This window comes from Eumetopias jubatus, unplaced genomic scaffold, assembly GCF_037043125.1.
Source record: "Eumetopias jubatus isolate StellerSeaLion01/CBP00866 unplaced genomic scaffold, mEumJub1_p1.0 scaffold_14, whole genome shotgun sequence".
Lineage (NCBI taxonomy): Eukaryota > Metazoa > Chordata > Mammalia > Carnivora > Otariidae > Eumetopias > Eumetopias jubatus.
The window spans coordinates 61,276,446-61,295,866 of record NW_028274820.1 but is presented as its reverse complement, the minus strand read 5'-3'; the positions used below and the strand labels follow the sequence as shown (position 1 = coordinate 61,295,866).

General features: G+C 42.0%; 1 protein-coding gene across 2 annotated transcripts in view; it reads right to left on the bottom strand.

Moving 5' to 3' along the window:
* Positions 1-19,421, bottom strand: part of CREB5 (cAMP responsive element binding protein 5) — a 339,425-nt gene that overhangs the window by 243,169 nt on the left and 76,835 nt on the right. For both annotated transcript variants that reach the window (XM_088018237.1, XM_088018238.1), the window contains exon 4: positions 11,095-11,267. In XM_088018237.1, coding sequence (XP_087874363.1) covers positions 11,095-11,267 — 173 coding nt within the window. The remainder of the gene's footprint in view (positions 1-11,094; positions 11,268-19,421) is intronic.

Here is a 19,421-nt window from a genome sequence, read left to right as displayed (position 1 = left end):
CAGACGTTTAGCCGGAGCCATGGTCAAATGGCAGACATGAATAATGTGATGTATCCTCCTTTCTTTCTAGGGGAGATGGGGAGAAAAGAGGGAGGGAAGGAGGGGCAGAGAAAGGAGAGAAAGTCGGAGTTCTAGAGGAGGGCCCTCCCACCCCCACTCTACTGAGACTATAAGTTGGAATCTCCGGGTAAATCAAAGCCTTCTTGGTGAAGCCCCAAACCCATGGTTAGTATCACAGACAATTTTCTATGAAATATTCACCCTCCTCCTCACAGGGAGGGAATCACCACCTGAGTTGATTCTCCCTCCCCTGCTCTCAGATTTGGCTGTCACCACCCTCCAGGGACATCAGCATTAGCACCTAAGTATCTCATCCCACATGCCAATGATGTCAAAGTGTCAGAGAAATAAAAAGTGGCTCCTTCTGAAAACATAATCCATCAGCCAAATGGTCATTTTCTAGATAATGAGGAAATTGTTTCAATTTTCTGAAAATTAGGTAAAGGGGCTAATATGAATCTATGTGAGTTTTTGTTTTGTTTTGTTTTGTTTTGTTTTAATCTTATACTTGTCAGTCACTGGGGCTATTCTTTAAAAGTGGTTCCAAGGTGCTGGTATAGTTTATTGTCATGTAAGGGCGAGATGATAGGGACATTCAGGGCATCAAGAAAAACCATGCTATGTAGAATATACAGAATACACCCAGAAAAATTCTTCAAGGGTTTTGAATAAGATAATATACATGTCAAATGCCTGAATTATGTTCCAGTAAAGCAAAATATTATGAAGTAGATGTACACACACACACACACTCTCTCTCTTTTCATTTGGATATAACTGGATGTTAGAACTCCCCCCTCTCCTTTAATAGTGTACAGTTTAGTTGGGATTATTTTTATTTTTTTAAAGATTTTATCTTTAAGTAATCTCTACACCCAATGTGGGGCTCGAACTCATAACCCAGAGATCAAGAGTCGCATGCTCCCCCCAACTGAGCCAGCCAGGTGCCCCTATTCTTAAATTCATTCTTCCAATGTTTTTGAGAGGCTGTAATTTGGAATATGCATTTATAAAGCTGCATTTTTGTTTAGTTTTGTCATTAAAAATATACCTTGGCTCAGCATAGGGTTATAGAAAGACGTTAGAGGTAGACTTTGGTTTCACTGAATTTACAGGTTCATCAACATGGCTCCATTCAAACTATCCAAACAATACTGAAGTAGAAGCAGCCTCTACTTCTCTTTAATCTAACAACTTACACTTTATCTCTTCAGATATTCAGTTTAAGCAAGATGTTGGGAAAAGTGAGAGGAAACGTCATGCTACACAGTGATCCCTGAGAGTCTGCTAAATGCTTGGCCCCCCCCCACCCCTACAGATTCTGAGAACAACAAATTGTTTAACAAATGTTCATTGGCTTGATGACTTGGTGATGGGTGTCTCTTGTTGCACTTCTCATTATGATTATTGTGTCAAAAATGTTTCTGGGTTTTCTGGACTGAAAATAATAGATCTGAGGTCAGCTGTGAAGTGCTGTGCATTTGGTTTGTGAATTACCATATCTGAACCAATATACGATGGGTCTATGATTATTGGGGAAGTCATTTCTGGCATTTCAAAGATGTTTGGGGGCCATCTGTTCTTGGCAAAGTTCTGCAACCCTGCAAAAGCAACCCAAGCACATGCCGGCGTGTCTCTACCCCACGCTCACAAGAGTCCTATCATTTTACAGACTTTACCGGCCTATTCACCAGCCCAAGTGCACTTTGCCAAAGGGGGTGAAACTATAAAACTCCAAACTCTTTTAAACGTGTCTGGTACCATTAAGAATGTTTATTACTCTACAGGAATTTCACGTTAGTATTTACCAAAAGAACAACATACAAGGCAAATAGATTACTAGATTGCCTACTAAATTTGAACATATCTATTTTATGGAATTTCTTCTTCCACAATCCGTATCAGCCAAGCAGTGTTGTAGTACAGTGTTAGTCATGATAAAGAAACAAACTTGTTCCTAAGAGCTAGAAGAGGGCACTTACTAGACAATCTAGTTTCTTTCTTTCTTTATATAAGATGGAAAAGTAGGGCCCAGAGAGGTCATGGGGTCTTTTCAAAGAACTTGTGACTGGTAGAGTCAGAACCACCAGCCATGGCTTTCAGTCTCTAGCAATGGCTTTGCCCTGTGCCTCACTGAAATAGAATTCCATCTGGATGTAACTGAAACTTAATTTCAAGGATTCCCTTTATACCCAAAATCCAAGACCAAATTAGATGTTTGTCTATGCGTTATTCTCATCCCACCAAAGGCAAAATGTCCACAGAATTTATGTAATCTTTAATTCAATCCTCATTAGAAAGGATATAAAAAATGATGGTAGAGAAAATCCATTTGATCTAATATTACTGAAAAATATATGTGAGAGAACCTATTGAATCATTTATCTTTTGAATCCCAAGATGTCCAATTACATAAATACATGGTATATGAAATGGGCACCATGGGCTATCTGCAAGTTCCTAGAACAGTCCTCTCTTAACTCGGAAAATACTTGTCAATCAGTTCAGATGAGAATTATTATAATACTTGAGAATATGAAAGCTACAAATGATCAGAAATGTCCACTGAGACACTGCCAAATTACTTGGACATGCTCAGTCTTCAAAAGAGCAAAGTGTCCTCCCCAGTTATAGAGGATCAGACCTGCTTTATCAGATTCATTTCTCCTAGGACGCTTACCTTGCAGAGCACTGCAAAGACTAATCATTTCTCCATGTTAATACCCCTTTTGGCATTCACCAAGGAATGACTACACTTAGTAGGGACTCTCTTTGAACACCACCCCAGGAGCCATGTAAACCGACAGTGGTGAGCCAGGTAGGCATCCATGTTTCTGGTCCTGAAAACAGGAAACACTGAGCCAACCCCCATTAGAAACTATGACAAGTACAGAGAGGTACAGTTAATTACTGCCTTTTGTATTATGGGAAACATATATCCTCAACCCCCACTGTCTAGTTATTTGGTGCCTTATCCAAGGTTTACCTCTAGGAAGACACTAAATATCAATATGAGCTAAAGCCCTATGTTTCAAGTCTTCCACAAAGTAACCCCCAAAATGATAATAACGTAAGAAAAGAAGATAGTGAATTGCATTTTCCCACAGAGCTGCTTCTGGCAAGATCATTGTCTAGGTTTCTTGCATTGGACTTGTTTTAACATCTTTCACTATCATGCTGTTGTTTAGGTGTTTTTCTTGTTAGATCTCCAACAGTAAGATACTTTTAGCAAAGTGACAATAAAAGAACAATTTATTGAGAAGATTAGTGTAAAGGAGGAAACTACACATAGCCATGCATGTAGCACTATGCCCCCAAAGAACTTGCCTTGCCAAGTAATTTTCAAAATTGAACGTGTTATGAAAATTCCAACTTTTTTTAGTGCTGAATAGGACTTCGAGGATTTTCTAGTGATACCTCCCCATTTTACAGGTGAAGAAACCAAACCTTGGGGAAGCCAAGTTCATTTAGCCCTGTGGAACAGTGCAGTGTAGGTGGCCTGGCTTCTAGTTCTGGCTCTTGCTATTCATTATTAGTATGACTTGGGGCAAGTCACATAATTTCTGAACCTCACTTTACTCAAATGTAAAATGGGTAATATCATGCCCATGGAACAGAATTATAAAATTATTGTGATTCACCCAGGAGTTGAGCCTGGAAATCAGATTTCTCTGGCTACATATGCTGGGACCCCTCTGTTTGACTGCACTGGCTTCCTCCTCCCAAGTATTCCCAAGCCCGATTCTGTTCTCATCCACAGCGGGACGTGAACACCTCCGTGAACACATAACCTAGAGCTCTTACCAAACTCAGCTCCTGGAAGAAAACAAACCAAAAGAAAAAATACATTTGAGACAGAAAAGTAGCACTGCATGAGAAGTTTGCCACTGGGAATGACTTGCAATCAGCTGGTTAACCTTTTCATATATAGATGAAGGAACTGAGTGAGGCCCAAGGAAGTGGAGCACTTGGCCAAGGCTGAAAACCTTTTAAATGGCAAAGCCTGGACTATCCCAAACCTGTGACCTCTGACCTCATGGCCAATACTTTTCCAAGACTCTCCTCTGATCTAACATAGTTTAGCTCTGAGCAAGCTCTTGCTCTCCAGGCATATCTTTCCAATATGCTGCAAAAAAGAACAATTGTCTAGATTTGCGATGGACACAAACCGAATGATCCTGGGTTATTTGCTCTAGAAGGAGACCCTCATCAGTGCCTATCTGCTTCTAAAAATGGGATAGGGGGAGATACACATGGAGAGACTTAGATGGAAGCTTCTGGAACTTTGTGAGCAGGGCTTCTGTAAGATCCAGAAATGAAATCCTCCTCCAAGAGGAGGTCACAGGCAAAGTCACCTATCCGCAGCAGGAATCAGAATAAGTCTGGAAGTCAGACTTCATCTGGGCAAGGACTAGGGGTCTTCCTTCAGACCAAGAAGCCAAATGTGGAGCAACCAAATGGTTGAAAAAAGAGCAGTCACTCTCTGTGGTGACTTTGGTTTTCTTACAAATGAGGAGGGTATTTGGCCAGTTGGTTTCTCCCAGGAGAAACCAACTCTGTGCCTCCATGTGCTCAAGACAATCCCTGATCTCCCTTCTTTGGGGGCCAGGGACCTCCTGTATCTTTCTCCTGGAGGACTGAAGCAGCTGCTGGCAACTCAAGGTGTCTCCCTCTGCCCTTGACCACCCTGCAGGTGTGTGCAAGCAAAGAAGCTCTTCACACTGGAACCACACAGACTGAGCATTAGCCAACTCCTGTGCGTAGATGATTCTCCCAACTGGTCAAATAAGCTCATGTGTCTTCCACAGCACCGGGATAGCTATGCACAGGAGTAGAGGGAAAGCATGTGCTTGGGAGTCCAACAGACCTACACTCAAAACTCTGCTCATCTCACTGGCTGAATGATGCTGGACAAGTTACTTCTCTTCTTTGAGCAATAAAACTGGAGTAAATAGTATCTGCCTCTCTGGGCTCTTGGACAATGATGGGAAACAAAATGTAATGCTAGATCAGTGCCTGACACATAGTAGATGTTGGATAAATGTCAGCTTCCTTGCCTTCATTATCAGCCTGATAACCAAGGCCTTTTCTAACAAAAAGTTTGAGCCATTGAGAAGTGACCTCCAAGTTTCTCTCCCAACTACACTAGCTGTTTATGGACTGAATGCTTGTGTACTCCCCAAATTCATATGTTGAAGCTCTAACCCCCCATGTGATGGTATTAGGAGGTGGGGCCTTGGGAATTAATTGGGTTTAGATGAGGTCATGAGGGTAGAGGCCCCATAATGGGATTAGTGTCCTTTAAGAGTAAGAAATACCAGAATTTGCTAACTCTCTCACCTCCTCCCCACTCCCACCAAGCACAAAGAAGAGGTCAGGCGAGCACACAGCAAGATGGCAGTTGTCTGCAAGACCGGGAAAGGGTCCTCACCAAGAACCACATCTACTGACCAAGGTCCTTGACCTTATACTTTCAAGCCTCCAGAACTGCGAGAAATAAATGTCTGTTGTTTAAGCCACCGGGTGTGTGGTATTTTGCTTTATCCCTCTAAAGTGACTGGGGTACCAGACTTGCTGTGTTCCAGGTGAGGACCTGTAGCACCAAGACACACAAAGCTTGCCTGAGGAATCCAAGGCAAGAGCCAGATTCAGAGACAAGAGCAAGGGTATTTTTCTGCTTCTTGGAATACGCAGCCATGTGCTCTGGTGTTCTGGCTCTGCCCCCTTCATCTGGCCACAATACCATGTGGTATTACAACTTCTGAATGTTAAGAAACCTTATATTTCCTCAAGTATCAGTACTTAATTTTTCGTTCCACACATAAAGCTCTGTGAGTGGAAGGCTGCTGGCTCCCTTGTCAGAGGTAATTTCTCAAGGCTCTGCATGGGATTTAACGGGAGCCATATGGTTAAATCCGTCAACCCTCCCAGAAAGCATCCCCCTGAAGGGCCCTCGTAAATGTTCTCAGGGCTGTGAAAGATCCAGCAACTTTCTAACAATAAAGCAATGTTCATAGCCATGATACTCAGCAAAACACAAAGCAGGAAGTAATGGCTTCTCTTTTGAATTCCTCAAGGGAGTCTTCAAGCTATCCTGGCAAAGGGCTGTGGGCCAGTGTCAACCTGGGATCTGCTGGTCTGCTGCCTCCAGCAGAAAGAAGGCTGGCCTGGATGTCACTGGCATCAGCCTGTGGTGGGCAGTGACAGTCTTAATCATGCTCAGCTCAAGAAAACTCTTAATAGTGATTTTGCACACCTACACATTTACAGAGCAAGCACATTCCTAAGCTGTCCTATTGAAGTCTTCTTTAAATGTTGCTTTTCTGTGACAGTGTCATTTATGGACCTCTCATTCCACCCCCCCCCACACACCCCGAGCAACAGTGACACAAAAATCCTCAAATCAATTACCATTCCCATCTCAATGGACACCTCAAACAGCAACACCAACTCCTACAACAAAGCCATATGACTCTGGTAGAAAAGGTAGCACTGCTTTTGACAACAACACATCTGAGATATAACAAGCGTTTATTATTATTACTATTATTATTATTTTCCTTGGTCATGTCCCCTGAGCTACACCTGATATTCTGTATGATACACAGTGTCAAGAATTGCAAAGAGAAAAGAGAGAAAGAAGTGCAGAAAGGGCACAGTTTATGATGGCTTCTCTTTATTTTACATAAAACAAGATTTGCTTCTATGGCATTTTATATAAATTTCTGGCTAAGTATTAGGTGTATACTGCCTGGCTACAACCCCATGCAAATAGGGTTTATGACATCACATGGACATGGACATGTATGTGCCAGGAATATAAGTGATGTAAAATCAGGGAGGAGGAATTTCATACATACATGGCTTCATAGATGCATGCCGGTGACCATATTTTCAAGTTTCCTGATATTTTAACTAGAATATTCCACGATGAGCCAGATATCTTCTGTCCAAATATGAGCCTTGGTAGGAACACTTGTATATTTTGATGTTAGGCATAGAACATTTCTGTATTGTAAACTATTATGATCAAATAATTTTCACCAATCACCTCGCAAGCTTGCTTATTTGCCCAAATCCCTACAGAGAACTGAATTTGTAAAACATTTTGAATACACAAAGAATACAGGAAGAAAATGTGTGGAATACAGTGGCAGTGCCTCCCACAACCTATCAGAATTCTGTACTCATGTCCATCCTCCCAGATCTCCACATTCCATATTATCTTCATTGCTCTCCTGAAGAATTACTGAGCATGAATTACCTGCTCACACTTACTCCATAAAGAGAAATAGGCTTCTTTAGGAAGGCTGGGATCTATTAAGATTATAGCCACCTCCTCAACTGCTCATTGGCTCCTACAAAAACATCGCATGTGAAGAGAGACAGAGAGAGACAAAGAGAGAGTAAGAGACAGAGAAAGGGATGTACGTGACCGCTTACATGCTCATCTACCATTTTTCCCAGGTTCTGCTGACTTAATCCTGAATTAATGAGCCTGTTACATGATATCTAATAAAAATGACTGCAACAGAGATACTGCTTGGAATCTGCCACATATTTGGTCCAAGGCTGAATCGATTTCATCTATATTTAACACATGCTTGTTTTCTGTCTCACTTGTCTCCCCCACAGCCCATGGCTCAACTCTTTTTTTTTTTTTTTTTCCATCTGGAAAACTTATCTCCTAAAATGCTACCATCAATCAGCCAAAGACACTCTTCCCGACAGAGCGTCTGCCAGTCTGACTAAGCACAAGTAGTCTCTAGTTTGGGGATGCCTCCCACACTCTCTAGCGCCGTGTGTTTTTCTAGCCTGCCTAACCACACGAGTGCAATTTGGGATATTTATACTTACCTCCAGTTTCTATTGGGATAACAGCATTACTTTGACAGAACTGAGCATAGGGCATGGTGGGGGGTGATATGGGACGGCATGGACGTTGCCTGTGTTGCTTATCTACCTACTTTTACATTTATTTCTTTGGATTTTTGCATTTCCACCCATTTTGGTCTGCATTGGCTCAGCGCCTGCTCAAAAAGCATGAAAATCAAATGCTTACAAAAATGCATACATTTAGTCCCCCCAAATCTTCCCCAGACACCAGTGCTGTTCCCATTTCCAAGCCCTTCCTTGTCCACACCACTCCCAATACATTCAAGCCTCTAAGTTTAAATACAGCATGAAAGAAGGGGCAGAAAAGAAAGCAAAAGTAAGGTTGGCAGCAGAAGCCAAGCACTGGGAGAAGGGAAGGAAAAAGGGGGAGCAGGAGACAGGCGGCCCCCTCCCTCTCCCACAAAGTTCCAGTCGTGAACACACCCACTGGCCACAGCAAACAGCACTGTGCGTGGGCACAGGTGGGTCCCAGCCTCCCTGCTTGGATGCAGCTTAAGCGCTGAGCCTGAATGAAGACTTTCATTGCTGTTTGCTGTTTTTGTTGGCCAGTAGCCATGGCAAACATTTGCAGGTGGCTTGGCCAGATTTTGACACTTAAATATTTGAGGTTGTGATAAAAATCAGAATATTACTACAATATGGTTCTGTGCAGTCTCAAAAAAAAAATATCTGCAATTTCAAATGCTCATTTAAAGACACAGTCTCCAGAGGGAACTCATGTTTTAAAATAAGTACTCATTTCCTCTTTGCTGGGAGAAATAAAAGAGTCAACCATCCCCAAATGTTACCACCTAGAGTTTCATTCTGAATCCACTGGTGAGATGGGTTGGGTTGTTCCTTGCTGAGTCCCCATGGTCATCCGGGCAAGGTTTTGGATGGGTCACATGGAGAAAATGGAAATGACAGGATGTGTGGGTTGGAATCAACATGGTAAGCACGACAGGGAAGGATCTGAAGAAAAGCAGCAGCCTCCCTCAAGCTTGGCAATAAGACAGAGTCCCAAAAGTGACAATTATCTCCTAGAACACACCAGGAGAGACACACAACACCCCAGGATTGGGAGTAAATGAGAAGATGGAGTGGGTTGGGAGGTCACATGTACCAGAAAAACACTCCCACTCATCCAGGCACAGTGACACAGCCTAGAAATGTCACCCAACTGTACAGCCCTGGGCCAGCTGGGTAAATTATTGACAGAGTCAACACCCATCTTAGAATTGAGTGCTAACCCTTAAAAGATTGTTTCACAAAAACCAGCATTGTACTAACAATACTAAGGACCTCCAAGAGGGTAGCTGGGGTGGGGGGAGGGGGAGGCAGGAGAACTCCAGGGGGGGAGGAATGTTATAAAACTGCTAGTAAACTCCAACACATTTTATGTTTTTTTCCCCTTGAAAGAAAAATAAAATAATTATAATTAGCTGGCCTAACTGTGAATTGTCTGCCCAAAGCCAAACCACTAGAGTGAAAGAGTCCCTTGAAATTTAGATGCTGTCTTTAAAGAACCCACCCCACTCTCCTAGTGTATTATAGGTTCTTGCTTTAGATGGTGGCAATATCTGCCCCCATAGTCATTTGAAAAGAAAAGAAATATTTAACAGGGACACTAGCTAATTTAGTATTGGCTTCTTCCAACAAAGCCAAGCATTCAAATGGCCAGAGTAATATTCTGTTTCTTAAATGGGAAACCAAATGTACGTACCCATGAAAGACTCACAAAACAGTCATTGCCCACAGCTCTCTTTTGTTAAGATGGGTCTTCGCAAATCACGACGCATCTGGTAAGTTGAGAAATGTGAGAGACAAGGTTCCCTGCCCCCCTTCTAGGGCATTCTAAGGAGGAATAAGCCAATGTTGTTCCTGGTGTTCACTCTTGATCTGAAATCCTTACAAGCATTAAAAAAAAGGCGGGGAGGGGGATAGCGTATGGCTGGCTTAATCGGTAAAGCATGCAACTCTTAATCTTGGGGCTGTGAGTTCAAGCCCCACATTGGGTGTAGAGGTACTTAAAAATAAAATCTTTAAAGAAAACAAAAACAGAAACAAAGGGGGAAAGACACAGTGGCAAATTGTCAGGCAGCTTCTAATGGGTTTTTTTTTAATCACCATATCCAATATTCAACTGAATATTCACACTAAATTCTGATGCACATACTAAACACCACAAGCTCCCTTTCCTATTTTAAAGAAAGAATTCTGGGAACATACAGCAAGCAGTTCTCAGCTTCCAGCAATATAAATTTATCAGAGCACTTTGGCTTAAGTTACTACCTTTTCTTCCTAAGAACCTGACTGCTCTTAAATCTTTTATTTCCTCTTCACTCTGCTCTCGTAAGGGTGGAAAGAAGACACACCACCATCAACCTGAAGGTAAGGAAGCAGGCCAGAGATTCTGCATTTCTGAGAAGCTAGCGGGTCATGCCCAGGCTTCGGGTCCTCAGACCACACTCCGAGTAGCCCGGGGCTAGAGTTGTCTCCTGAGACTCAGAAGTGAAAATTCAGAGTGTCTGGGATTCTGATAGGAGCTTTCTACCAATTTTGCTCAATACCACAGTATTGTCTTTTTTACATAAATGAGGGGGAAACAGCTTACTTTCTTTTTGTTTTGTCTACACCAGGAATGAGCCTGGACCAATACAGAGGAAGGGGAGAGCTAATAAAGAGGTATTAACAAGGAAAAGAAGGAAGAATCATCGGAGGAAGGAAGACTGGTAATACATGAAAAACCCAGGGGATGTGCTTAGCAGATCTCAGGAAAAAAGGGACACACTCTGTTGGGGAGGAAAGTGGGCTGGTGAAACTTCCCTCTACCATCCTTAAGCATTTGTCCTGGAAACTATGCTCTGCTCTCCATAACACCCAAGGCGTTTTCCACAGTCACAAATCTTGTCTGAAGAAATGATGACACAGAATGACTTGCTTTGCCCCCCAAAGTCCAGGATCAAATAGTCTCCACCAAATGGGGGCTCCCCTCCCTTCTCCCTTTAAAAGCATCACTCTAAGTGCCAGGTGATCTCACGTCAACCAGGAACATCAACTTCTCTCTCATCCAGTCTGAGCACCAGAAACAAGAAGAAAGTCGAGAACATTCTCCGAGCTCCAGCCAGGCCCCAGAGACAGCCGAGGAAGTCTCCTTACCCGATCTGGCGGTTGGTAGAAGGTGCCTGGGTGATGACAGAGCTGGACTGGGGTGACGGCATGGCTTGCTGAATCACAACGCTGGTGTCATGGTTGGGCATCCGGGTGCTGCCAAGCTGGTGAGCTCCAGGCCCCGCCATGGCCCCACCAACTGTGTTATGCATCGAGATATTCTGCCCAGAGAAGACAGAGGGGAAGGTCAGAAGAAGTCAATGTTTTATTGTACTCTCAAGCTCTCAGAGGACAAAATTAGGAATCTGGTCATGTCAACTAAATAAAGAGTTATGGCTTCTGGCAAGCCATGGATCCATCCATCTTGTTATAACTTAAAACTATGAGCAGATGAAAAATAACTATTTACCCTAACAGTAAAGCACATAAGAAAATACCTTGAAGTTCACTAATCATTCTGTCGCCATCCTGATGTGAGGTTTATATCAGAGACATTTGGTGCATATCTTCTCTGAATTGGTGTGATATATACTGCATTTGAAAATGATGTCCATGGTAAGTGCACAATACTATGATTTAGTGAAGAACTGCTCAGCATCCTGCTTTGAATGACACGCACACTGGGTTATTGTTTCTTTTTCAGTCCTATGAGAGTGGCCAACGACCTACTTTTTTTTCCCCAGGAAACTACTACTTTTCCAAATCGTAATCTGGGTACTCATGACCCAAGTTCAACTACCTGGAGAGTGAGGTTGGATGACTGGAACAGACGATCGGGTATCTGGAATCCAATGCCAAGGGCAAAAGTTGCAACTTTCTGCTGCATGTCCATAAAATCAATCTCTAACAATTTTTATGGAATAATGGAATACAGAACAATGACTGCTTATTCATTTACTTGTTCACTGTCTTACTCTAGAAAGTAGAATGTTTGTGTTCGTAACTCTCTCTCGTGGTGCTTGGAACACAGTAGGCACTCAGTAAACATACACTGCATGAATAAACTAGTGAAGGCATAAATGAGACATCTGAGTCACTTAAGGGAACTAATATCATGTGTTTATTTCTGATGACTTGAAAGAAGGTTTCTTTGTTTAAAATGCAAAAGCAAGGTAAAACATGCAAGGTAAAGCTGTCTTAAGAGACAGCTCTTCCTAGAAAAAAAGTTCCTGGGACAAAAGAAGAGGATTCACATGGGGGCAGAGGAAGTCTCATCAACATGGCGGAGCTAAAAGGTGAGAAATTCAGAGCCTAGAAAAGAAAGGGAAAGTACAGGGTAATGCCAAGTAAGTAAGTGGGCCTCTGTAAATAGCTAAGCACAGCTCCTCAGCCTAGAAGGGTAGTGAAATTCGAGAGGTCAGTTGGACAATGGGGTTGAGGATGGCAGGAAAGAAATGGAGTGTCACTAGCAATTTACTAGAGGGAAAATATATATCTGTCTGTGCTTTGGGGTTAGCAAAGAAAAAAATAAATGTTACCCAGGAGAACCAGAAGTGGTTCTTTGAAGTTCTTCTGCAAAGAACAGGATTTCCTGCACTATGTGTTAAATGATGGTGATAACATATATGGTATTTGGGGTGGTTGTGTCCATCACATTGCACCTTTCCCAGATTTCTGATTTCTAAATCCTGACCACACAGTTTGTCAGGAGTCCAGATGGAAACTGGGCACCTGGTTTAGACCGCGAGCCGACTGTGTTATCGTGGGATCCCAGAGGCATGAACAGGCTTTTATACACACACGTGGTCCAAAGGCTCCTCTTATACACTGGAAGGTTTCTCGGACGTGGGAAAATACTGTGGTTGGTTAAAGCAAGATGAAAGGAAATGGTGATTTGTGTTGGAGTGGCAGTGTAGGGATATGCTTAAGTTCTTTTTATAGGGCCTGGAAACATAGAGAATTGAACTAAAATAATAATGAAAATAAAGATAATTGTGTTACTTCTTTTAAAAGTGAGCCTTAACAAACATATTTCCCTGGGTCTTAATGAGGCCTTGATGAAGTCAACGATTACAAATATCTTTTTTTCCTCTGTTGTTTGGATTCCTCGGAGATACTCAACAATTTTTCATCCTGCTCAGAGTCACCTACTTTGCCAATAATAGATCTGAGGCACAGAAGGATTTCAGACTTCCTTTTTAGAATTATTTCTGTTGTGCTGTGCTATCAGGGATTATGAGTACAGCTACATAATCTAAAATTTAAAACAATAATCTTTAAATTGCCAAAGAAGGATATAAAATGTATGAATCCTCCTTGAGTTGCCCTTGATACCTCACCCCCATATGCAGTCCCCTAGTATTGCAAATTCAACCTACACATCCTTCATCTCTTTCTATCTTTCCATTTCACCTTCTGCCAACCTACACCCAACCAGCATCGTCTCCTTTCCTGGACTAGATAGTAGTCTCCTAACTGATCTGTCACTCACTATGGCTTCCCTTTCTCCTTTTGCCCATACACAGCCACAGTGATCTTTTCGAAAGACAAAACTAATCACGTTATACAATTCTTCTTACCCAACCACACCCTCCTACCCCCACCCGACAAGCTTCTTAGATGGCTTTCATGGTTCAGAAGACACCGAGAGCACTCTTTGTGTGATCTATAAGGCCTGTAGGGGACCCTTCCTACCTCCCAGCTCATCTCATGCTATTCTCACTCTTGCTCTCTGCTCTTCACTCCACCTTTCTAGCATGTTCTTGCCCTCATACTGCCCGTGCTCCATTTCAGCACAGGGGCTTGGGATATGCTGTTTTCTGCTACCTGGGCCCTCCCCTGACTCGACCTTCAAATCTCAGATTAAGCATCATGTGAGGAAGACTTCCCTGACCTCTGTAGTGATGGGGACCCTCTCCTTCGCAGTACTTTTTACAAGTTCACAATAGTCTTGGTTTGATTAACACGTTTCTTCCTAGAGAACATAAGCACAATATGAGAAGAGACTAAATCTGATTTTACTCCCCATTGCCTCTGTTGCCTAGATCAGTGCCTGGAATATAGTAAGTGCTCAACAAATACTGAGTGAGTGAGTAAATGAGTGAGTGAGTAAACTATAAAATGACATTCCTAAAATATTCAGTATGAGGGGGTCTTTTATTCCCTGGTCGATTTTTGAGAGTGCTAACTTTTTGTTTATTGAGATCTCGAAGTATGCTCACGGTAATAGAGTTTTAGATATTAAGGTACTTGTTTGGTTATGGGCTAGAGAAATAGAAAGGACCAGAGTTAAGAAGAAACCCACAAACATGGGATGTGGACTGGAAGTAAAGCCTTTGAGAAAATATTAAATGAGCTCTTAGAGGAAGATGTCAAGAACTGAGCTCTGAATCTTTGAGCACTTTGGCTCAAAGGCTGGCAACAACAATTCCATCTCCACCATGAAAACTAGGAAAAACCGATCTGTGCTGTAGCACAAAGAAGTTGGTTTGATTTCTTCAGAGGGAAGTGTGTTAAATCAAAGAAAGAACAGCCTCTTTAATGAGACTCATTAAAAAGAATTTTAAAAACTATGCAGGACTATACCTCACATCCTCTCCCACCAACATTTAAGACATCTCTTTGTCTCTGTGATCCCCACCTGAGATGGAAAAGGCTCCTAAAAGTTGTATTCTAATTCTTCAATAATCTTTTTTTTCTACCACACATGAAATCCACAAATTCTCCACACTCCCTCCCCCAGACCCAGAGAGTAATTTCAAAACGTTTTGGAAAAATAAACAATTAGGCAAGCATTATCATTTCACATTAAGAGAAGATGATTTTTTTTCCCCTTTAAGCATTACATAGTAACTCAAACATGAAATTATTTTCTGAGTTCACATTTTCCCAATTATGGGTTCAAAACCTGTCTTCATTGATAAAAGAATGGCATTTTACCTCTGGATAAATTAAATATCCAATTTCAAAAACACAACGAGTGACCACATCTTGCGGAGTTATTTTTGCTAGTACAGGTGCAGAGATTTAGAGCTGATGAAACAGTGTCACCAAACCAGCGGATGGGGGTCAATATACAGGGAAGGATCAGAGATGTTCCTCGAGGCTCAGACTATGGACTTCTCTTGTTCAACATTTTTATCAACAGCTTGGATGAAGATGTAAAAATCATGCTTATCAAATCTGCAGTTGACACAATGTTGGGAGGCATAACTAATGTTCTGGGTAGTAGAGTCAGGTTTTACTTGAGCCAAATTTGTGATCTGGCCTTCAAAAATGCTAACATAAATCTAGGTTGCTGTAGGAGAAGTACAATGTCCAGATCAAGGGAAGTAATTATTCCACTGTAGAGCACGTTGAACTGACCACATTTGGCCACCACATTTTAAGGGGGAAATTGACAAATAGGAGGGAATGAAAGCAATGAAGGCATCCAAAATGCATTACAGGAAGAACTATAGAAGAATCAGGGAATATTTAGTCTGAAGAAGAAAAGACTTAGAGGGTCATGCTAACTGCTTTCAAATATTTGTGGGATTAGACATAGTCTATGTTACTCCAGAGGGCATAATTTCAAAAAAATGGGATCATGATGATAAAAGTCAATGATGACTATAATTTGAGTTCTTATTTTGAAGCAACCACCATGGTAGATGCTCTATAAACTGCACCTCTAATCCGCACAATGACACTACACGGTCAGCATTATTATTATCCTCATTTTAAGATGATAAAGAGAGTAAAATTCCTCACCATCACTAAAAATATGTCATTCACCTCTGGCCACCCTCACTCCTTCTGGACTGATCTTTTAAAAATACAAGTTTGACCTTTTGTCCAAAGGCAAAACAAGGTGCCTTGTAAAGCACTGAGTTTTCTGGCATCAGAGTTAAGCCAGTAGAGAATAGTGGCCATCTGTCAAGGATGTCACCAAGAGGATTTCTGCATCAGGAGGAAGATGGCACTACATGACCTCCAAGGTCTCTTCTATTGCTAAGACTCTCTCACTTATGATCCATGGTTCATACTTTGGCTCAGTGTTTCTAGATGATTAGTAATATGTGATAATGTTGGAAATATACTGGCTTAGGTCTGTTCTAGTCCTGGCTCTCTACCCCTCCTTGCAGCCATGTAACCTGGATAAATCACTCGACCTCCCTCAGCTCTGTAGCCTCATCGCTAAAAGCAGGGGGCTGGACTACCTGGTTTTCATGATTGTTTCCGGCTCTGATACTCCACAAGTCTCTCTCGATGTTACATTTTATGAGACCTTAAATATCCAAACAGACTTTTTAGGCTCTGATTCATGGGCCTACAAACACTGATTTTTCTCCATAACCATAAGCTTTTGCAGAAATGAGCCTTCTGAAAATTACAGCTTTATGCCAGACCCAAGGGATCATGATTCAAGAAATGGATCCAACACAAAGTAAAATTTCTCAAACTTCAAAGATGAAAATTCCACAAACTATTTTCACCTAACTTGTTCACTCTTTGGTTCCAATTTCTCTGCATGTTCCTTTGACTTCCTCCCTTCATATCCTGCCATATACCTTGCTCTCCATTCACTGTTGTTCTGAGACATAAAGGGTGTGAATGGGATGAGAACCGGGGGCATAATGAACCTTGATTGCATACTCAGTGAGCTTGAGGTAGAGTGGTAATTGTCTTTCTGCATGCATGGGCTTGGAATACAATATGCAAAAAAACAACCCGATGTATATGAATATACGTTCTTACAAATACCTATAATTTCAGGGTGTGGTAATGAGGGATGAAGGGCAGTGGACCACAAATGAAAGTAAAAGTTGGGAGCATACAAGGAAAAGGTTGTTGATTCCCATAAGGTCCCAAAATGTTATCTTCAAATCTATATTCTGTCCAACTGCCAAGGTGTGGAGACTTTATGGGTTTCTCTATAAAGAGCCAGGGTCATCCCGACACGCGTTTACAAGTCGAGTTGTGCAATCTTGGAATTGTCTGCATCTTAATGATGCCCGGGCAGTTATGAAGACTTTCAGAACTTCCCAGATATGAACATCCATGAATTGCACCCAAAAGATGTCTGAGACATTCACAGGATAAGAAAAGTTCTAACCTTCCAGAAGAGACTAAGTTTTCTGGAGGTCTAGGAAGGATTCTAGAAGGATTCTGACTCCTCCTCTCTGGTGCTCTCAGGAGCTGGAATACCAGCGTGAATATTTTGAATCCTACTAAGAGGACAAGCTGCTCCATGACAGAGGAGACAGAGAAGTATTAGAGGGGACATGGTGGGGTTGGGAAGGAGACCAGGGGCCATGCCAGTTGCCTCTCTCTCCATAATATTCTCCTTAGTGCAGCCGCACAGTGAAAGATGAAAGAGGAAGAACATAAGACAAGAAACCATCTCAGGCAACCTTTGCAAGTGGGGAAGGAGTACTGTGACAACCCCAGCTGTGACATGCACATTTAAATTCTGCTTTTTCAGAGTTTGCTACTTATCCCAGAAGAATTCTAAGGGGAACCATGGTACAGAATGAAAACATGAGCACCAGAATAGGGCTCAAGTTCAGATTAGCTCCATGTCATCTGGAGCATGTTAAATTCTCTGAGCCATACCTTCCTCATCTTTAAAATAGAGATAATCCTCTAATGGACAGAGTTGTAATGAGTATTGTATGAGATGACAGATGCCCCAGCATAGTGCCAACTGCATACATGTACTTTTTCTCCTTTTACTATAGTGTATAGTTCCAAATGTGAAGCTCAGAGAGTTGTGTTCATTTTGGGTGGTTACTCCCCATGATGGATTTTAATAGAAACATTACTAATAATGGCTGGCACTTACACAGCATTGCCATATGTCAGAAAACTCATTTAATCCTTATCAGTCTAGGAGGTAGATAGGACTATTAATCCTCATTTCATAGATGAGGAAACTGAAGCACAGGGAGGTTAAGTAACTTGCTCAAAGTCATACCACTAAGAAGTGGAGGAGCTCAGATCGAGGCCATCTGGCTTCAGAGTCCAGGCTCTTACCTATTAAGCCAAATGTGCCTCTACAGTCTTGCTGTAAAAATATTTTCTAGTGGAAAATGGCATGGCAAAAAATAAAATGTACCTAATATCCTTTCTAGGGACATTAAAAGAAGTTATTAATTCTGGTATGTGATCCTGAGAATTACAGTCATACCACTAACTTGGGTCTATGTCATCACCACCATCTTCATACGTACAAAAGCCTGGGAATACCCCATTAATTCATTTCAAAGTTATCGATTAGTGATCCTTGTCTTAATGTCATGTTGTCTGCCTAAGTCTTTTTAGACTGGTTTACACTGAACAGGGAAGATTAAGATTAGGAAAGAAAGCTGTAGTTCAAAAACTGCTGAACGATACTTTTATCAAACTATCAAAACAACCAACTCTCACTCACTCATTCTTTGATGTTAGTTCACCTTCTTCAACAGTTCCCAGAGTTGTTAAAAAGGCTGAGAAAGAGATAATTTCTCTGATGTTTGAATCAAGTTCAACTTCCGAGGCAACTTCCCTTACAGTGAGTAGAAAGGCAGCTTGCACACTGATGTGACCCTCAGTGGCCTTTTGCAACTCACCCGTTTCCAGGCAGTAGGCAGCCCCACCTCGCAGTGGGGCTCTAGACTCGAGTCTGCAGGATACGGAGCAGCAAGATCTGTCTGACCGGCCTGTGCTCTCCTCCAACTCCAGACCTCTGTCATCCTTTCTAATACTGGGTTTAGACAACAGAGCCCTGAACCATCCCTGTAAGAATTTTATAGCTATTCATTTAATATTGTAGTAAAATGCTCAAGACAGTAAATGTCTTCTCAGGTGCCACCCTCGACTGTGAGAAACAGTTTTTGGGTGTCTCTCAGAGATCCTGCTCTTTCCTGTTCAGATTCTCAGGGCCGTGGACTGTCGGTGTCTCTCCTCTCCCTACTGCTTTGTTGTCTTGGTTAACTCTGCTAAATATAATCATATGGGTTAAAAGGAAGGAAATGATGCCACTTCATTCAGGTTACTAGAATTACAGTTGAGCACATGTCTGTGGTTGATGCATCTACAGATATCTTGGAAGTTAGAAACTAGTCTAATGCCACTGAAAATATTGTACTCACTGCTCACTGGTCAAGTTCCTCATTTCTCAAGAGTCTTCCTCAAGAAAGCTGTGGCACCAGCCTACTTAAACAATTCTGCTGGCCCAACCTCCGATGTATGACTCGAACCTTTTACAATCAATCTTTCCCGTATCACCTCCTGGCAACCCATCTTCTCTATCCTCTCCCCTCTCACTCACAAACACAGACCTCAATGCTTCTTGACTATTCCATACCACTTCGTGTTTCTTTTTTACCTTTGCACATAATATTTCCCCTTTGCAGTCAATCCAAGATCCAGGGCCGATGTCCCCTCCTCTGTGGAGCCTTCTCCCACTCCTT